Consider the following 20698-nt stretch of genomic DNA (forward strand, 5'->3'; position numbering starts at 1 on the left):
AATGGTAGGCGACTAGTATTATCCTAAAAGTGGGAAAATGAGAACTTGGTGGCTGGATGGTTAGTTCATTTTAATGACGGGTCTAAAGCTACAGAGACTTTAAGTGTAGCCTAACTAGTTTTGTTTACACAGGAAGTGAGCGAAGTTAGTCAGACAGCTACATTTTTCGCGCTCTTGATTCGTAACAGACTTCGCTAATGATGAAGACCACTTTTTTGTTTTGACTGACGCCGACCATTATTTCAAACTCGAATGCACAGAAGAATACACAATTTAGTCCCGAACTGAAATAGCGTTTTGAGTCTACAGGCCATAGAATAAAAACCAATACCAACTTTGGATTACTAAAAGGTTTATCTTCATACTTTGGATAATGCCAGTCGTCTAGCATTACTTAACATACTGTATGCTAAAGTGTTAGCATGTGCACCAGACAGAGCTGTCTACTGGACTCACAGAGATGATTTTGGTGCCGGTCCTCTCGTCACATATTGGGTAAAAAGACCAATGGGCCAAAGTCGGTGTAGTCCTTTAGTGGATACTGCAATGAACACAGAACCTGTAGTCTGCTGCTTCAAGCGCATTAAAGGATAAGTTCGGTGATTTATATATAATTAGTCTCTGTAGTACTTGGACCGACAGACAATATTGACTCCAGAGTCAGCTGTCGGTTGAAACAATGAGTTCCCTTGCCAGGCCTCTTGCTAACAGTAAGTCCAAACAAGGTTTGTCAGAATATATACAAATCCAAAATCACCAAACATATCCTTTATAGTACCATGAGAGAATACTGAGTAACACTTAAAGTGGCGCTAATAAGTCATTATAAGACATTGTTAATTGCTGGTTATAACACACTATCAGTCACCATACATGCATCATGTACAGTACATTATATTACATTATTATAATTACAGGACATTATAAGTACATTATAATTACATCATAACTACATCAGATAATGTCATAATACACTATAGTACATTCTGAATCTGGCATGAGCAGGTTGTAAGACTGTTTTAAGTAATATAATTACCTATAGGGCCTATTTATTTGTTTGTAACATCATAAGGACGTTTGAATTACATCATAGTGGCATCAGAAAATGTCACAATTCACTATAATGAATTATGAATCTGGTACAACCAGGTAATGAGGACGTTATAAGCAATGTATTTACCAATGGAATCCTAATATTTATTTTGTTTGTAAGATATCAAATGTGTTATGAGCTGAATTGATATTAGTGTGACACAATGTTTATCAGTAATCCATGAACTCATATCATCTTCCAATCGTCATCATATGGAAGATTCTAAATGTAAGTCCTATTTAATATTTGATGTGTGAGACCATTCAAAAGAACACTAGCACACCATGGAGGATTAAGCATAACCTTCTCATCTTTAATATTAATCATGTACAGTTAGAGAGAGAACAGATGATAAAACAAAGAAGAGAAGCAGAAAACAGTGTACATATAAAAAAAAAGAAAATTATTATAATAATAAAAAAAAAAAATCCACCTAAATTCATATCTAGCTTAACCAGGAGTTATCGGAAGGGGGAGTGGTTCAATAACGGTTTAAGGAACAGTCACAGATCTTTTACTCAACTGAGATTTTCTTTTTTTTTTTCTTACTTGTTGGACCATAGAATTACTTTTCTCGGGACTGGAGAGAAGATCTAGCATAAGAGAGCGGTCCTGAGAAGGTATACCCATTGGCATAGAGTTGTGTGTGTGTGTGTGTATACATGTATCCATTGATTCCTCTGACAGGATCTATAGGCGGAATGAAAAGTTCTGCTGTTATTCTAGGCTGCGACATACTCTGCAACCCCCCCCCCCCCCCCCCCAAAAGAAATTAATGTACAGGAACTGCCCATTGAGTAGGCTCTAGTATACACTATGTGTGTGTGCCATAAACAAATCCATACAGGAAATATGTGCAGGTTGTTTGTGAGCATGTGTAAGCTTGATTTTGTCCCTTTAGCGTCTTGTTTTAAATTAATCTTGAAGACGAAGTTTGGAAAACTAATTCTATACTAAAATAACGGATTCATCTATGAGCCATTTAAGAAAACTACTAGGGATTTAAGGAGTAATAGTCCTTCAGACGTACATACAGTATTATTATTATCATCGTCATTGTATGAAAATAAAACATAACAACTCTTGGATAGGTACATTAAAGGTTCAGAGGTGTTGCACAGTGCGCTGCTTCCGCCGAAACTCGCCACCAACTCAGACCCGGGACAAAATATATTCCATCTATCCTTTCAAAAAACAAAAACAAAAAAAAATGCTTTTACCGAATATTTGACAGGAGTCTGACAGGAAAGAAGGGTAAAGTTGTGTTTGGTTCTATAATGCCAGGGGGGGGGGAAAATAAATCACTGCAAAGTGTGTGGAAGGATTTGGAGAATAATATTTTGGAGATAAGTCTGAGACAAACCTATGGCCGAGCTGGCAGACTTCTCTGTACAGTCTTTCTGGTAGGGAGGAGGGGGAGCTTAGAGGAATACACCAAGTTTTTGCTAGATTGTCCCATTGGTCAACTGACCTGTGATGAACAGACACACCAAAATCATCCATGTGTCCCTGGTAGATCGTTGGCTGTAGTGCTCCATGCTAACACTTTATCATACACTATGTTGAGTGATAGTAGGCTTCATGCTAACACTTCTAGTTCAAAACAGTGTTATTTTTCTATCATTTTTGTACATTTGACCAAACTTGAGATGATAATAGAGCTTACTATCACTCAACACAGTGTATGCTAAAGCGTTAGTATGTAGTCTGCTATCTTTCAACATAGTGTATGCAAAAATGTTAGCGTGTTGCCTACTGTCACTCAACATAGTGTATGCTAAAATGTTAGCATGGAGCCTACTGTCACTCAACATAGTGTATGCTAAAGTGTTAACATGGAGCCTACTATCACTCAACATAGTGAATGCTAAAGTGTTAGCATGGAGCCTACTATCACTCAACATAGTGAATGCTAAAGTGTTAGCATGGAGCCTACTATCACTCAACATAGTGAATGCTAAAGTGTTAGCATGGAGCAATGCAGCCGAAGATCCACCGGGGACACATGGATGATTTTGGTGTTTATGTTCTCATCACTTAACCACATTGACCAATGGGACAATCTATCAAAAACTTGGTGTATTCCTCAGGTTTCAGGGCTTTGACAACACCCACCACTTTTATCACAATATAAAACATCGTAATCACTGTAACCAAAGTTATAGACACCCATGCGGCTTTTGCATAACGTCATCATCTATTCAAATAGGAAAATGGTCGTTTACTCTGGTAATTTAGGAACCAAAAAAAAAAAAAAAAAAAAAAAAAAAGCACACGTTGTAATTAAACAGACAATGTTATGGTTACTGTTACACAGTTTATCTCTTATCTCGGTCTTCTGTTTAGTAGAAATTTGTATGATGGTTCTGAATGCATTAACAGGCAATATCTATGACCTCAAACACAGGGTTCACTTAAACACACATTCTGGTCTCACTCACTCACTCACTCACTCACACACTCACACACACACACACACACACACACACACACACCACCGTATTCAGAAACCCGCCTTTGACCATTTCCACTTGGCTTGTTACCATCTTCACTCCTCATCACACACACTCCTCTTGTTTTAGTGAGAACTCCCACCTGACTCAAACACCTTCATTCACATACGCTCCACCCTCTCGTAACACGCTGTCTCAAGGCGTCCATATGTGCCAGGTTTTCACCCGTGGGTGTTAGTGCGTGTACGCTCGTGTTTTTATGCCTTTATTGCGTTAAATGTGTGATTTGGAGAAGAGGAAATGAAAGACCGCAGAGGAGAGGGATAGTACGTCTACCTGTAGATCTACAGAACATCTAGAGAACATACGATACGTCTACTATGTGTGTAGAAAATGGCTATGCATGGTCCCTGCCATGTTGTAACTCCATACTGTAGCTCAGAGGAACTCGGGCTTTTCCTCATTGTCAGGAAACGGGAAGGTAATTTCACAAACACATGCAATCCCCAAGAAATATGAAACGGTTTGGACAGATAAAACCCTGTAGAGAGTGTGTGTGTGTGTGTGTCCAATTTGAATGGCATGACCACCGTGCCACACGTGCTGCATGTTAAAGTACCATACAACCGGAATGTGCGTGTCATGGAATGTGTTGAGTGTTATAGTATATATGCGTGCGTGTGTGTGTAAGTGCGTGTGTGTGTGCCCGCGTGTGTTTTGACGGTCATAGATACTGTGAACTTCAGAGGGGACGAAGAGAAAAACGAGTTTGTGTTCTTCCAAAACCGAAGGAGCGGGTTGTATCTCTTCAAAAGATTTTCCCCTTCTTCTTGTTCTTCTCCATCGTTCTGCGTGAGGAAGGAGAGAAGAGAAAAATACTTCAATATCATCATATCTATCGTGTTATGACACTTTGTCTAGTTTATTTGTCTCATTATAAGGCGCCATGAGCACATTATGAGTGCATTATAACCATCCTTAATAGCTTATGAGAAAATATTTTATAATGCAAATACGCCAAAAAAAACTTAGCAAAAACTTCATTTCAATACGCAAAACTTCATTTCAAACACAATCAGAGAATCATAATTATAATGTATGAATGTACATATCTATCTAAAAACAGACTGAACTGTAGTGGCAAGTATATTTCTGACATTTCAAATGCTTGAGAAATATATTACAACAATATTATTTTGTACGATAATATTTGGATACTTTGTGCCATACAAGATACTTTCATACTATAACCTTGTGTGTTCGTTTGGGTAAATTAACCCGGTAGCACTGAGGTGGGTGGTGCAATCATTACTGGTGCAATCATTACTGAATAATTACCAAGTAATACTCATAACATTTGCTTACCGGTCCTTTCCAGTACCCATTATGAAAGTACCAGATAACACCATGGTAACTGTACTGCCAAGTAAAGTCAAGCTTGATACCTCAATATTACACTGATTTTACTGATGTAGTTGCTCTTTTCCAGTTACTTCCTGATAATTTCTATGTAATTACACAGTAATTACCCTGTAATTTGTGTATCATTAACCCCTACAGTCTCAAATTCAAGTAAATGGGGGGAAAATAGGTACTGCAAGTTCTTTCATCTATATTTAAAGTGGTAATAGGTAAGTTCTATAGATGTTGTTGCAATTCCTACTGGTTGCCAGTAGAGGTCGATAAAGATCACAGATTACTGAATGTTACTAATAGAAAAGAAAATGCCTTAAGATACTTTAGAACTTTAACAGTATTCCATAAGCCTATTTCTTTTAAATTAAATGTTCATGCCATCAACACAGTTTGGCCAGAGGAAATTTCATATTTTTTTCTCCTAAAGTAATACTGATTGGACTTTGACTGACTGCCTTTCCCCCCTCAAATCAACCAATCAGCCACATTGGCAATTTATTAACCAATCAATCGGATGTGTGTGTGTTACTGACTTGGACGCGTCCAGTTTCTGCTGCTCCAGGATTCTCTGCTGGGCCTCCCAGTTGGCCTTTTCATCCTCGAACACTCGCCTCTTCTCCTCCAGCTCTTTGTACTGGGCCTCAAGGTTCCGCTTCATTTGTTCGTGACGTCGCTCCAGCTGAGGGCAGACAGTGGCATGAATATGTGTTTATTATTATTAATAAAAATATTGTTTTGCTAATTATTAATTCAGTAGAGAGTTTTAGTGTCCCATGATGGTCTAAATGCTGTTTCAGAGGCTTTTCCGCTCTTACAAGAATAAAATGCTGGAAGAAAGGCTGAATACTTATGGATTTTGGCACAAATATGGTCAAATTTAAAGATCGACTATTAGGACAAATTGTTGGCTATTGGCAGCTTGGATACAAAAATCGCAGTATCGTATCAGCCTTCAAAAACCCACATCGGTCAAACAGTACACCAGTCTTCATCTCTCTCACTCTCTCACACTCAGACCCACACTCAGAAACCCCCAGACTCACCTCAGCCTCAGAGTCCTTCAGTTTTTGCTTTTTCTCTTTGACCTTCATTTCGAATACTTGTTCCATTTCTGTCTCCATCTTCTTCATCTTCATCACGTGCTCCCTCCGCTCCTCCTCCATCTGGGCTAGGGGACTCCTGTTGACCAAAGGTCAAAGGTCAATTCCAATTCCAAAATGCCATGACTTTCTGTGACTTCAGAAGTGCTTCCGTGACCTATCAGTTTTATTCCTTCCTGGTTTGTTATATGTTGTTTTTCTTAAACAGTAACAGCCTGGTTTCCACTCCAGTTGGGCTGAAAACCATCTAATGCAATGAATACGTGAAACAAATAGTCAAACACATTCTGCTATATTCCTGCAAAGTGACCCATTTGTAAAATTCAGTGATATTCCCTGACTTCTCCACAGAATTGATCAAATTTTCTGACTTTCCCTGACTGGAATACACCGCTCTACATTCTGTGACATTCCAGAAATTCCGTGACCAGTGGGGAACGTGCCTTATTTTGCTAGGGAACCCCTGGAAACCCCATCAAAGACCTCTGGAGGTCTCCGGACCCCAGTTTGAGTACCACAGCTATCGACTAAGAGTGACAACTACTAGACAAGTATATTCCATTTAACCAGGTTAGTCACACCAAGACTGAATTTCTGGCTTTCAGAACTAACATTCTGGTCTGAACTTTGTTTTGGAACAAAAACTCCTCAGCCACTGGAGTTTCAAGACTCTCCAAATGCTTACATGCTGAAGGCCACCTAAAAACATGACCACAGAGGGGCGCTGTGGCATCATCACACTCTTGTTTTTACAAGTGTGAAAGTAGAGTGTTTGGTGTCTGTGCATGAACCTACTTGGTGAGCTGTCCCTTGGTCTTGGAAGTGTCCACTCCGTTGCAGGTGACGGCGGCGAGTTTCTTACTGCGGTAGTTCTCGTAATGGACGTTATTGGTGACGTCCTTTAGGTCCTGCATATGGGTCCTGCAGAAGAGGAGGGAAAAAAAGAGAGGAGCGGGAGAGGGGTATGGAAGGGAAGGAGAAGAGAGTTTCAATTGGAACATTTGATCTGAGCCCTAGCTCAACTTGAAACTCTCTCTGTGCAAACCTGAACCAAGCCAAAGGGGTGAGAGCTTAGTGAAAGTGAGGAAAGCGAGTGAATGAATAGGGTTGGATTCCCTGACATAGTAGGGAAAACAGTATGTCTCACCTTATGAGCATGTTTCGTAGCACGGTGAAGTCGCAGTGCTCCCCGTTCTCCACTGAAACACAAATGTAAGAGAGGAGAGACAGGAGGATAGAGAGAGAGAGAGAGAGAGAGAGAGAGACGCAGATATTAGAATCACCTCACATGAACACTTGCGTGACCTCCCATAATCCCATATCCGGTCTACAGCTGAATTTTAACTAAAAGGTTCTACAGATATTTGTAACTATCTTATAGATGCTATTGCTGCATGTACTAGAAGGTCTGCCTTTGGGACTTTGGGTAAATGGCGGTTTATCTCTGGCTTGTTATGTAATCAGACAGAAATGGACGTGTTACTTGTATTTTTGGTGAGTAAGACCAACACAACTGGATATTATTTACAATTCAAACAAACCATATGGCAAACATAAACAAAACAGCACATGGTTAATGCTGAATTAATCTCTATGGAGAGCTCACAGTACAAACACATACATACACACACCACAGTACAGTACACAAAGTTCATCCATCATTCATTTATCCAGGGTGGGGGGACACTGAGAGGTCTTTTTGAGGTACAGCCTGGGTAAAGTAACAGCAAAAAGAGGAGTGGTACAAGAGTAGTATGTTGCACAGTAGCATAAAGAAAAACACACAAAGAAAATTGAGTAAAAGGTCAGAAAGATGTTGGCCGTGATCACATAGGACGCTTTTTTGAATCTCTCTCTCTCTGTACTGTACATTACGATAATGTCAGACAGAGAAAAAACGTAAAAAAAAAAAAAAAAACCCAGAAAAAGTCAGCAGCCTCTTACAGTTTCTTGGTGAGTAACGTTAACTTTAGCTACATCCTCCGGTTCAGAATGGACTCCTCTTCCTCTTCTTCATTAGCAAGCAGAGCTATCACTAACTCTAATTAGAAATGCTAGTGAACGTTCTGTTGCGTAACAACCAGAATGATGTAACGCTCCTTTCTCTGTTACTAACGAGCTTTGTGTTTGAGCAGGAGAAAAAGCATCCTATCTGATCACAGCCTCCCGCTGTTTAAACCCATACAAGCCAGACAGTTAGAGGGAACGACAGTTCTGGGTCACACAACAGCAAACAGAGTTGGTCTGATTTCAGACTGGGACGGTTAGGTGACTGTGAGTTTTCATCTCAACATCAAAGACATGGTTACACGGTCAGATGGGATTCTGGAAAAGGACCGCAGATAAACTGCTGCTGAGGATGTGTGTGGTGTCGTAGGAAGATCTCCGCCCTCTGCCTCATCAAAAACAACGCTCCTTATTGGTTAGCCTCCAGCCCACCGGTGGTCAATCAACATCAGGGGAGCGAATAAGGAGGACACCTTACCATTGATGAAACTTAAGGAGTCCCGCCCCTTGGCATCCCAAGCCAGCCATTGACCTCCTGCCTCTTCTAGCTGAGGGAGCTCTGACGGAGGGGAGGGGGTACGGTTTTTCAGTTACTGTCAACTCCCAGTGGGGGCAAAATCTGGGTCTGGAGCAGCTGGGTTATTATGGCTCAGACTTGGCCTGGTTCTGACCCAGAATCGGCCGTGGTTTGGCCCAGATTCAGCCCAGATTTGGCCCGGATCAACAGCATAACCTGCATGTGTCCAAGCTGACTGGCTAAAGAGAAGTGGGCTTGTAGGGGGAGTGTGTAGGAGCGGGTGTTATATGAGGGTCTATGGATGACCAGTTGGGGGTGCTAGTGTCAATGAGGGGACAAATAGAGGGGCTACGTGGGATCAAGGGTCATAGGAAACAACAGGGGTTGTAACTAACGGCATACAAACCCTATTTGTAGATGGATGGCAGAAAATACCTGATGCATACTCAAAATGGATAATATTTGTTTAATCCATGTCATTTTAGTTCTATTTGTCAATCAATGTGACATGAATGTGATTGGAAAAGCATCTCTGTCCATCAGGTGTTTTGAGCCTGAGTGCTTAATCTACTAGTAATGTATATTTAGGCCATGATGATGAACCGCATTGGTTTTATGAGTCAAGAGCACATAGACGTTGATTTGAAACATGCATAAGTGTGTGTGTGTGTGCAGGTTTGTCTGAACATGAAATGTGTTTACGCTAAACCCCCCAAATCAAAATCCATGTATGCTGCTGAGCGAGAACTCATGATGCCAAGCAACAAGTTACCTTGATGATGACTTAAACAAGAAGATACATGCCCCTCTGGAAAAAACTAACTTATCATAAACCGCTCATGAACCTATAAGCAATGAGTTAGAACGGTGGATCCCAGTCCTTGGTCCAGTGATACCGCTAGGCCTGCACACTTTGGTTCTCAGCCCGCACCAACACAACCGATTCAACTCAAACAGAACAGTCAGTGAGCTGAATCACGTGTGGTAAAGCAGGGTTATGACTAAATGATACTACTCTATGTGATACCATAGGAGCAAAGAAGGGAACCACAGAGTTAGGAAGTGATGTTTCTATTGCAGCAGTAGCATCAGCACCAAACAGCCTCTAATTTTCTCCATGACTATTTACGGCATCAGACCTGGGACAAAAAAAACGAAATAGCTCGGAAATACCAAACTACTTCAGGTGTGAAAGCTGTAAACCTGCTGGGAACACCCGGCAGGTGGGATTTCAAATTCTGCGATGTTTGAAGGAGAATATTTAAGCACACCTTAAATGAATACACCAAGTTTGTGAGAGATTGCCCCATTGGTCAACTTAGCTGTTAAGCGATGAGAATATAAACACCAAAATCATCCATGTGTCCCTAGTAGACACTATGCTAAAGTGTTAGCGTGGAGCCTACTGTCACTCAACATAGTGTATGCTGTGTTGTTAGCATGGAGCGCCGGAGCCAATGATCTACTTGGGACACATGGATGGTTTTGGTGTCTATATTCTCTAACAGGTAAATTGACCAACAGGACAATCTACCAAAAACTTGTTGTATTCCTTTAAGTATTTGTATATATTTCAGTAAGTTTTTAGCCCAAGTCTGATTAGAGCATCGGTTTGACCATCAGCCTAATGATGAGACAGCACAGCAACAGAAAGGTGGAGAGGAGAGGAGGGATGGAGGGATGGAGGATACTCTGAGGGAGCAGGAGGAGGGGGTTGTAGATGAGGTTGGAAAAAGTGAAAGATGGTTTTGTTTACCAAAAATGCCCTCTGTCAGTCATGGAAAAGAATAGACAGAAAGAAAAAAAGGAAAAAAGAGAAAAAGAAAGAATGAAAAAGTGAAAGACTGATTAACGGTCAACCACAGAGTAACAAAGGTATATTTTTTTTATAGAGATATATATATATTGTCTTTCAGAGGACTTTTAAATAAACAAATGAAAACTTTGTGGAAAACTAAAAACACACCACTAACAGCAACAACAATTCATTGTGGCTAAAGAAGGTGACAGTCCAGAAGTCAATCTCTGATGACTATTGGGTGAGTCAGTGCTTGCTGCCATATTGGAACAACATATCCCATAAAACACTGTGTCTGTCCTCCTTTTCCAGAATCCCCGTCGGTGTCAGACACACACTACCTGGAGGGGTGCGTGCGTGTGTGTGTGTGTGTGTGTTGAGGGGGAAGGAGGGTGGGTGTAGAAGGTGATAAGGTAATAACTGCCAGATAACGTAATAAATTGTCAAAGTGTAAAAAACTCTTTAACAGGATTTATTACATTTTCAACCCACTGACAACAGAGGGACATTTTGACAAGGTATTGTATTATTCAGCAGTTATTACATTATCAGCTGATAAAGGGGGTCTTCTTGGAGAACATGCACCGTGTCCCACACTCTCAGGAATATCATGCTCCATCCAGTACCATAGAGATGTGTACAGTGACCGTTCTCAACAACATCAACCTACAAACACCAACATGCTTCAGCCTCCGTCTCACAACTGTCATTGTCTGACCAAGGTGCAACGACATAAAGTCACAAATGTCTTCTTGGAGAACTGAAAAAAACAAAAATGCTGTCCAAATTTCATGACTAATTAATTTCCTAATACAGCCTTTGCAGCTTGGCCACATAATGGAAGCCCTGTCCTTCCTTTTGCGATGCTGGCGCTGGACCTGGACCTGGACCTGGGCGAACCTACCTTCTGCCACGCCCCACGGGTACTGCCGACCTCTGACCTTCCTGCCGTTCACCTCGATCACCACGTTGCTGCCGACCACCGCCAGCGGCATCTTCTCCTGGAGCGGGAAAACACATACGCAATTCTTTTACTTGGTAAGATAAGATTAAACTTTGCACGCTGACTAAGGGCTTGTTTTCTGTCTGTCTGACAAGCTAGTAACATGGAAGTTATGCCATTGCTTCTCTGACTGTTTTTATGATGCCATTTTTTTAGTCACAGTGCAGGACGCATACAGTACATACAGTATATGTCTAATGTGAGGACTGCATGTGAGGTCCTCATGTGAGTTGTCCTTGGACCACGTGTGTCAGCATGTACTGTCAAACTCTCCACTTCCCCTACATTTGTTCTGTAACATTTGATTTGGAATACCTCAAAGAACTGAGCCAAGCCTCAATGTTTTAATTGGGTTATGCTTACACTAATTATGACTTTGCTCTAATTAAAGCTACACTAGGCAACTTTGCATGTTGGTGGCTCCAAAGGGCAGCGAGATGTGATAACTTATACCAAAGATACCAAAGAGACGAGAGAGGAAAAGATCTAACGTTGGTGAGTCCAGCTTTCTCTGCTCACTGCTGTTTAGGAGACACTGGATTTCACTCTGAAATTTTGACTAATCTCTTCCTCTGTGGAGAAGATTTCCCACCAGTGACAATATGACACTAGAACCTAATTTGGGCAAATAGGGTGAATCTACAGCGTCTCTATTAGTAGGGATGAGACACTCTTCTCTACTGCAGACCCACTTTGTGATTTAGGCTGAAGAGACAGGATGTATTTTTACCTATGAATCTCCCCTAGTGCAGCTTTAAGATAATCTGACTAAGGCATTCAGATGTCAGTATTGCCTTAAACAGATTAACATCGAATTACTTTTAATCGTGTAAACATCAGTCGGTGACTGTGGGGGCAATTGTCAGCATCGGTGTTAGTTACTTGGGGCAATTGTAATGGGTAGCAGTTACCCTGTCTGACTGCTACTAGAGGCAACAGTTTCTGGGGCAGATAGTTGCCACTGATGACAATTACCAGGGAAAGTTATTCAATTCAGCTTGTAGCTAGTATTGATGGTCAGTTATGTAATGGGACTGCCAGGCATGGGTAAATGGGACAGAGGCTGCTACAGGGGACAGATATTGACCAACGGACAGACTGACTTTTAGCCATTTGTACTTCTCTCTCCATTGATTCCTCTCTCCTCAGGGAGTTAAATCATGTCAAGTGTTTGATTCTTTATGTTGTCAATAACTAGCGAGGCCGTCTGGTCCACTACCTTGATCTTGCGGATGAGCTTGCTGTCCTCGTCGTCCTCTGTGTCTGGGAACTCATAAATCTTAATCTTGTGTTCCTGAATCTCCTTCATAATCTGAGGAATGGAGGGAACAAATTAAATTAGGGGTAGAACACACACACACACACACACACACACACACACACACACACACACACACACACACACACACACACACACACAATATACACCTGCACATACAACTAGCTTGTATAGAATTCCAATAGCACTAGTACGGGTTTTCCAATGCTTGGACACTTAAATGCAGGCATACATACCGTACCATCTCTGCCACCATGTTTGGACACTGATGGGTACATATAGCACCGCCTCTCAGCGTACCAATGACACACACACACACACACACACACACACCTGTTTTTTAAACAGCTGGCACTCCTCGGGGGTCAGCGTGTCTGCCTTGGCGATTAGCGGGATGACGTTGACTTTGTCATGGAGCCTCTTCATGAACTCAATGTCCAGCGGCTTCAGACTGAAAGGTAGACAGAAAGAGAACTATGAGAACTACACTGCAACACAAGTCATAGGAAGTCCATTCATTTCCCATAGAGCTGAGCGACCAGGGAAACTCTGTCATTGGCCGTCAAAAGCCAATGAGATTTCTGCGCTTCCCTACCGACGTGATTTCATTTCATGCACAGTGGTTCCGCCTAGCAAGTGTGAAATGGACGAGAAGTCGATTCCAATGGAATTCTTTCAGGTGGGTCGGCAGTTCCTTAAGGCAGGGCGAACCACCATAACCATAACTAAAGTGTATAAAGAGAATACAATTTCATGCATGTTTTACAGCATGAACACCCCTGAAGCTGTTGAGTAAAATCCTCCCACACCACAATGGAACGATTTGTCTGGTCAGACATCCGACATAAAAATAACAAAACATATTGACTAGTTGTGATCAGGGAAGAACCTCCATCATGGCCTTCCTCACTGTCTTACTGCTGAAACTGAGTGTAATTCATCGGGTCGCCAGGAGAGGGCCAAACGAAACCCTACATGCAGCCCGCAGCAAAGAAACAATGGAGACTAAAGAAGCCGGCCGAGCGTGACTGACTTCTCGTCTAATGTATTCTTCTTCTCTGGTGACGACGGATCATCATGTCATGGTGGGTTGATGAGGGATTGTCTTTGTGACGCTCCCATGGGTGCTCCATCTCTGTCTGGAGGACAAAGGGGACTTCTTCTTGGGGTTGCGCCGGCCAGAGACAGCGAACTCTGTCCAGGCAGCGGGTTGGTGGGATGTCAAGGGAAGGACTGGAGGTGTGGGCTGTATGTATAGAGTGTGTGTGTGTGTGTGTTTGAATGTTGGTGTGCAATAATTTAGATTTATGTACATGCAAACTACGCACCTACATGTTTGTGTGTGTGTGTGTGCGTGTGGGTAGGAGGGCTACCTATCCCAGGAATGCAGAAATACAAAGAGAGCAACGAAACAGCTGTTCACCGGTCAGAAGGGGTGTACGAGGTAGAGAGAGACAGACAGACAGACAGACAGACAGACAGACAGAGAGAGAGAGAGAGAGAGAGAGAGAGAGAGAGAGAGAGAGAGAGAGAGAGAGAGAGACAGTCTCATCCTACATGTACTAACAACTCAGTAAGAATGGGGTCAGTGCAGAGTTTGCTCACATGCTTTTGTGTGTGTGAGTGTGTGGATGTATGAGTGTGTGGGTGTGTGTGTGTGTGTGTGTGTGTGTGTGTGTGGTTGTGTGTGTGTATGTGACAGCGCAGGATGGTGTATAGCGTCCTATAGTGAATGAATGTGCCCCCAGATAATGCAGGAGTCAGTGTGTCTGGTCTGGGCAGGAGGAGATATGGAGGGCTGGAGGAGGTGCTGACTGACCATGACTTTTCCTATGACTTTCCGGTCAGAGTGCTGCCATGACCTGAAAAAATGCTCTTCCTTCCTAGTTTGTTAAAGCGGCACTAAGTAAGATTTTATGTAAAAGTCCACCTTTCTTAACAGTCGAAGTCACCAATGTTCTCTGCCCACGGGAAGTGACAAATCAAAACTTAAGAGTGAAATCCAAACAGAGCAGTGCTCCGTCCAGAGAAAGCTGGACTCACCGACATTAGACCTTGAGAACCCTGTTTATGTTGAGCTAAAACATAATTTTCATCATTTGGTCAGTGATTTTAACAGTTTATTCTGAGCGTTTGTTTTAACCTTCATGGAATGTCAGAAGCGTACGGTGTATGGAAGCAGGACCGCAAGTTATCAAGTACAGAGAAGTGTACTAAACTGACTTTGAAAATACCTACTGGATTGATTAGATGGATTTGTACCATCCCATGTGGTAAAACCTACGCTGACCTAGGTTACGTAAGTAACTATGTGACCAAGGCCTGGGTCTTAAACCTTTACAGCCTATGGTGGACATGAGAAATTATTCTTTTTGCCCTAGGGCCAGTGCTACACAGGCAATTTTATGAAAAGGGACTAAATGATGGGGGGTTTGGGATTGCGGAAGGAGCTGAACAGTCTCAATGCATGCTGACACTTAAATGTTAAAGGAAAAATCCACCCTAAAATACTGCTATTGGTGATGTATCTTGCATTTCTGGGTTTTGTATGGTGGTGTATTTTTTTTATTCCCGCAGATAACCGGCCAAACATAGACAACAAAACGTTACTTTGAGGTATTTCCAGCAGCTACAATGGAGTTTGATCGCAGAATATTTTTCAGCGATCTAAAGCATCAATGGCGAACGTCAGGTTTTGGTGTCAGTCCCTCAGAATCAAAGACAAAGGGCTTCTTTCTAGACTCACTATTTCGAACCAAACATCTTGAGGAGGGGATTGAGGGGGGGGATTTATCCTTTAAAGCCATTTAATTTCAGTGGAATGGGTTTATGTGTTAAAAATTACCTCCATTAGCAATTCTTTTAACAATGTAGACATTTTCATACAGCTCAGTATGGCTCTGCATCATTGCGAACAAACCAGAGAGGATTTATGTGATTTTCCACTGGGCCTATGTTGACGGGTTTCGGTTCTTTGAGGAAATGGAGCTTCGCAACTCGGCTCCGGCTGCTGCGGCAGCTATATGGAGAAACGGGGACTGTTCCGGTGATGCCGAGCGTACGCGCACCATCTGAGAGACTAGGAGATGAGGGAAGACAGAGTGTGCGTTTGTCTGAGAGGAGATGACTGCCTCTGTGCAGCCTGGATTGTGATTGGGCGGCTCAGCGATGGAGAGCAGCGCCCTACTGGGCATGAGCAGAACGGTGAGCGTTATATAACCTTTGTGGGTCACAAACGCTCGCTGGCAGCCTCCTCGTCTATGGCACAGACACACACACACCTTTGCTTTAACTTGCTTAACCCTTCATTTCCTGCAAAAAGAAGCTGTAGAGACATATTTCTATGTATCTATCTCTCTCTCTCTCCTCCTACCTCATCAAATTTCACTTCATGCTACTCCATCTCATCTTATTTCATTTCATCTCACATCATTTTACCTAATCTCATTTTACATCATTTCACCTCACCTCTTCTCACATTAGAAGATATTTAGTCTGACACACTCTCACGTTTAAAGGTCCCATATTCTCCACTTTCCAGTGTTTTTTTTGTGTCTTGAGGTCCATTAAAAGCTGTGTGTGTGGTGTCATGTACCAAAAACACTCTCAATCCATTTTTACACGTTCATTTTCCAGCATCTCTCTGAGCCTCACCAAGAACAGGCTGTTTCTGTCACTGTGTCTTTCAGGCTCATTAATATTAACGACCCCTCTGTTCTGATTGGCTAACCGTTTCAAGAGTGAAATGTGAGACAACGCAGCCCGGCAGCTACAGGTAGGGAAAACTCTCCGGTAATGAACAATGACAACCGCTCAACCGCTTTGAAAAAAACACTTTGTTAGTCTATTATTTCTTACAGAAATGATAATGAGCGAACCTTTGTGACGCCACAAAGTTACAGAAGTCCAAACGGCTCGTTTAGAGGCTCGCTTTTCTAATATGGATTGTGTGGATTTAGCTGGCGACCGTGCGTTTTGATACTTTCACCATGTTTAGATAGCACATCCAACTCCAACTCGTTCTCTCCACAGCTCCACCAGTTTCTCCTCCAGTTCAACCCAAATGAAAATGTCTGAAAAAGTCTAAAACTGTGAAATCACTTCAAATATCGTCTAGTGTGAGGCCAGCGTTGTCTTATTTCATCTCATGCAGTACTTACCCGTGTCCAGAGGGTGCAATAAAGTAGAGGCAGCAGTGGACTCTGTTGTCTGGCATCAGTCTGCGGTTCACCCTCGACTCGGCATTCAGGAAGTCCTCACACTTGCTGTCTATGTAGTTGATCACCGGCTGCCAACTGGGAATATGGGGAGGGGGGGGGAGGGGGTCAAGGAGAGAGGAAGGAGGAAGAGAGGAGGGAGGAAAAGAGGAAAAAGAAAATGTTAAACAGTTGGTCTCTTGGCAACATTTAAGGAAGCATGTCATTCTATGGAAACCCCCCGAATTATGCCAACAAACACTCACACACACACACACTGTAGTTCCTCACCAGTTGCTGTTGTCCACTGCATCTCCGAACCCGGGTGTATCGACAATGGTGAGTGTCAGCTGGACCCCCCCTTCCTTAATGAGCACTTTAGACTGCTCCACCTATAACACACACACACACACACACACACACACACACACAAGTTAGTACACGCTACAACATCCCATAAATTATTGGCATTCATTCCCTAACCTCTAACCTAAACCTAATTCAATCCAAAACCCCTACATCTAAAACTTAGTATTTCTGGGCCTTGCAAGTAGACTTCAGAGTAAACACTGGTACCAAGACATGTGTGTCAACACAAACACATGACACTACCCACTTCCCACTCAGGACACTGATGACACATCGACACGCTCTCTGTGAGCGCACCCACACAGCCTGCTGGGAGACACTCTGCGGAGAGCAGAGGATGCGTTATGCCATGTGACACTGGAAAAAAACAAACAAGATCTGTCGTATGTATGTGCTGTATGCGTGTGGAGGACTTAGTCCACTACTTTTAAAGGAACAATAAACACAAAACTACCCATTTCATATCCATGCCATTTTCTCCAAGCCTCACACTAGGTGAAAAAGGCAGAAAATCAAGTCAATTTCCTTTCATTTCTGACATGCCATCATGGCTTTTGGTATAGGGGAAATTCTGATATCCTATTTCAGCCTGGTACACAGTATGACACATCTTGGTGCATCTCTAGTGTGTACAGCAATATTGCACAATACACCAATACAACAGAAGTATCATGACACCAAACACTTATGTTGGTGGCATTAAAGCTGCTCTAGGCAATTTCGCATGTTGGTGGACCAAAAAAATGTTGGTGGACTTCACTACCCAGAAATCCTCTAAGGTTGACGTCAGTAAACTAAATGTCTTCTTCTTTGTGTGTGGTGTCCAGCTTTCTCTTGCTAGCTGCTGTTTAGGAGACAGTTTGTATTTCAGTTTTGAATTGTTCAACCACTGACCATAATAATAATAATAATTTGTGCAAATAGGGACAATTAAGGGAGACTAGTGCAGCTTTAACAAATAAAAGAAAAACAATTCATTACGTTAAAGAATATCATAAGACAAAGCAATGCAAGAAAATAATTTTGTGCCATTTGTGCACCTACTTCAAACACTGAATGTTAATTGTTAAGTATGGTGTGATATTTTGCCACTACAGAGTATACCTGTCATGATATCACAGTTTTACCTTCCTGTATCTTCTTGTGTATGCAAATATGCCTGTGCTATCACTGTATATTTAATGAGGCACACAGCACTGTTAATACTTCAAGATTCAACACTTGAAAACAGAGTGGACTGGAATTTGCCTCCGTGCGGCTGAAGTCAAACACACAAACACAGCAGACATACCAGCCGTGCAACACCACGCATTCCCACAATTCGGTCCCATAAATTCACATTCGCGAGTCCCGAGTCCCACAGATCCATCATTTCCTGCAGCGAGCACTTCTGCTGTTCCCTTGCTCCGCTGCATACTTTCACAAGGCCAGCTAGTTATTTTAGGATCACCCCTTTCACTCAAACTACAGCCCTCTCTCTCTGAAGAAAAACACATTCTTCAGCTTCCACAAGCCTTCAGATAATCTGTTTTACTTTGCAGCAAAGGATATATATCACGCACTGCAAGTCACTCAACATATCTTAGCTTAACTGTCTACCCATGTGTGTGTGTGCACGTGCGCGACCATCCCGGTGCAAAACCCAAATCTGCTATTCGAACCGTTTCAGCAAAGAAAAACAGATTGGGCGAAAACCTCAAAAATGCCGTCGGTCTCCACACCATCATTTAAAGGAAATCTAAGCCGGGGGAATGTGAGTGTGCGACAAAACACAAGAGATTGTTCTGGAATATAAATACTCTGACCCCGTCTCTTCCCCTCAGCCTCAGACCACAGCAATCATGGCGCACAGGCACACACACGCACACACACGCACACACACGCACACACGTAGGTGAACAGTTGCTTGATCACGGAGTCCAAACACGATAGCGCTCCTGTCATGTGGAGACCCCAAAAAATACATAAATGTGACCTGATGAGGGTCCCCGATCCATCATTTAAGAACACACACGCTACAGGGACAACAGGACCTTAAATACATGGAAAGGGAATGGCACAAAAGAATACAGGGTGTCCAAAAGAGTGTGGAATCATAGGGAGAAGTAAAACCGTATATGTCAGGATGGCCGAGCGGTCTGAGACGCCAGGGTTTCTGGTTTGGCATACAGTAGAGTCGCAGCTGTAGAGCGTAGTGAGTGACCGGTCGTGCATTGGTCCCATTGGGGAGTTATGCATGGAATATGAGCTGTGGATATAAGATTTTCATGTTTTAACTTCAGCTGAAGGATTACATGGTTCTCTATGGGTTGGGAGAATTCGATGTGAAACGCTTTCAAAACTCTGCTGGATAACCTCAAAAATACATGGTGGTCAAGCTAAAAACAAGGTTTCCTAAAAAGCAGACGTACTGGATATTCAAGGTTTTGGCGATGTAATTACTGCGAGTGCAAAGTGCCATGTTATACACAGGCTTGGGCCAACATTGTACATATTCTAATTAGGGATTGGGAGGATATATATCGAAATTCAATATATCCTCGATGTGATGATACAGAAAAATGAATTGTGATATTGGTGAAAGAATCTCTCCGGGCCGCTTCATGTCAGCTGAACTTTACTCACCAGCCCACACACACATCAGCACTTTTGGCCAGCTGAAAGGCAAATGTACTAGCTGGCCACCAGACGCACACGTCAGGAGGAGGGAGGTGTGTGTGTGTGTGTGCCAAGTGTGTGTGGGTGTCGTCATGCTTGTTTGTGTGTAATGTGCAAAGACAACCAGCAGTACAGTATGGAGTGGGAGTCAAAGTACTTCTCCACATGGGTTTGAGTGTGCGTGTGTGGGCAGATTTTTAATTATTAGGCTTACATTTTATTAATTGAGTTAAGACAGGCTGATGTTTTTTAGCAGTGTGTGTGTGTGTGTGTGTGTGTGGTGGGTGTTATGTTTCATGGGAACATTCTTGCCCTGCTACTGACCCCTTCAGGGCCTAAAGGGGATGCAGGGACTCCTCATCCGACTCTTTCTTTCTCTCTCTCTCTCACACACCCCCATCTTCCTCATCCTCACTCTTCTTTACGCATCACTCCGTACTTCTCTCCTCTCCCCATCTTCCTCATCCTCACTCTTCTTTACGCATCCCGCCGCTGCTTCTCTGCCTCCACTGACTTTCTCCCTCCCATCGTTTTCCTCCATCCTCCGACTGCCTCTCCTGTCCTTTTCTTCCTCCCTCTCTCCCTCCTCTTGCTACCAAATCCTTTCTCCCACCATCATCTACTCTTCCTTAATCCTTCTCCCTTACCCCAAACTGGTTCTCCTTCCTCCCTGCCCCACTGCCTCCTCCTCCTCCCACTGCTCCTCCAGACGCCGCTGCCCTCCTCCTCTGTTTGTCATGACCATAAAAGGACAAAACCATCCAGGCCCTGTGGCCTTGCTCTCGTTCTTTCTCTCTCTCTCCCTCTTA

The 20698-nt window shown here is 42.8% G+C and overlaps 1 protein-coding gene across 2 annotated transcripts in view; it reads right to left on the bottom strand.

Annotated features, from left to right (window-relative positions):
• Window positions 1-1386: 1386 nt before the first annotated feature.
• LOC139908133 (septin-7) overlaps window positions 1387-20698 on the bottom strand; it is a 41449-nt gene continuing 22137 nt past the window's right edge. For both annotated transcript variants that reach the window (XM_078282884.1, XM_078282885.1), the window contains 10 exons: window positions 17154-17254; window positions 16827-16961; window positions 13000-13117; window positions 12607-12699; window positions 11289-11385; window positions 7210-7261; window positions 6858-6983; window positions 6006-6141; window positions 5496-5641; window positions 1387-4394 (listed from right to left, as the gene is read on the bottom strand). In XM_078282884.1, the coding sequence (XP_078139010.1) occupies window positions 4355-4394; window positions 5496-5641; window positions 6006-6141; window positions 6858-6983; window positions 7210-7261; window positions 11289-11385; window positions 12607-12699; window positions 13000-13117; window positions 16827-16882 (864 nt within the window). In that variant the 5' untranslated portion in view covers window positions 16883-16961; window positions 17154-17254 and the 3' untranslated portion in view covers window positions 1387-4354. The remainder of the gene's footprint in view (window positions 4395-5495; window positions 5642-6005; window positions 6142-6857; window positions 6984-7209; window positions 7262-11288; window positions 11386-12606; window positions 12700-12999; window positions 13118-16826; window positions 16962-17153; window positions 17255-20698) is intronic.

This window comes from Centroberyx gerrardi, chromosome 4 (assembly GCF_048128805.1).
Source record: "Centroberyx gerrardi isolate f3 chromosome 4, fCenGer3.hap1.cur.20231027, whole genome shotgun sequence".
In the NCBI taxonomy this organism is placed as follows: Eukaryota; Metazoa; Chordata; class Actinopteri; order Beryciformes; family Berycidae; genus Centroberyx; species Centroberyx gerrardi.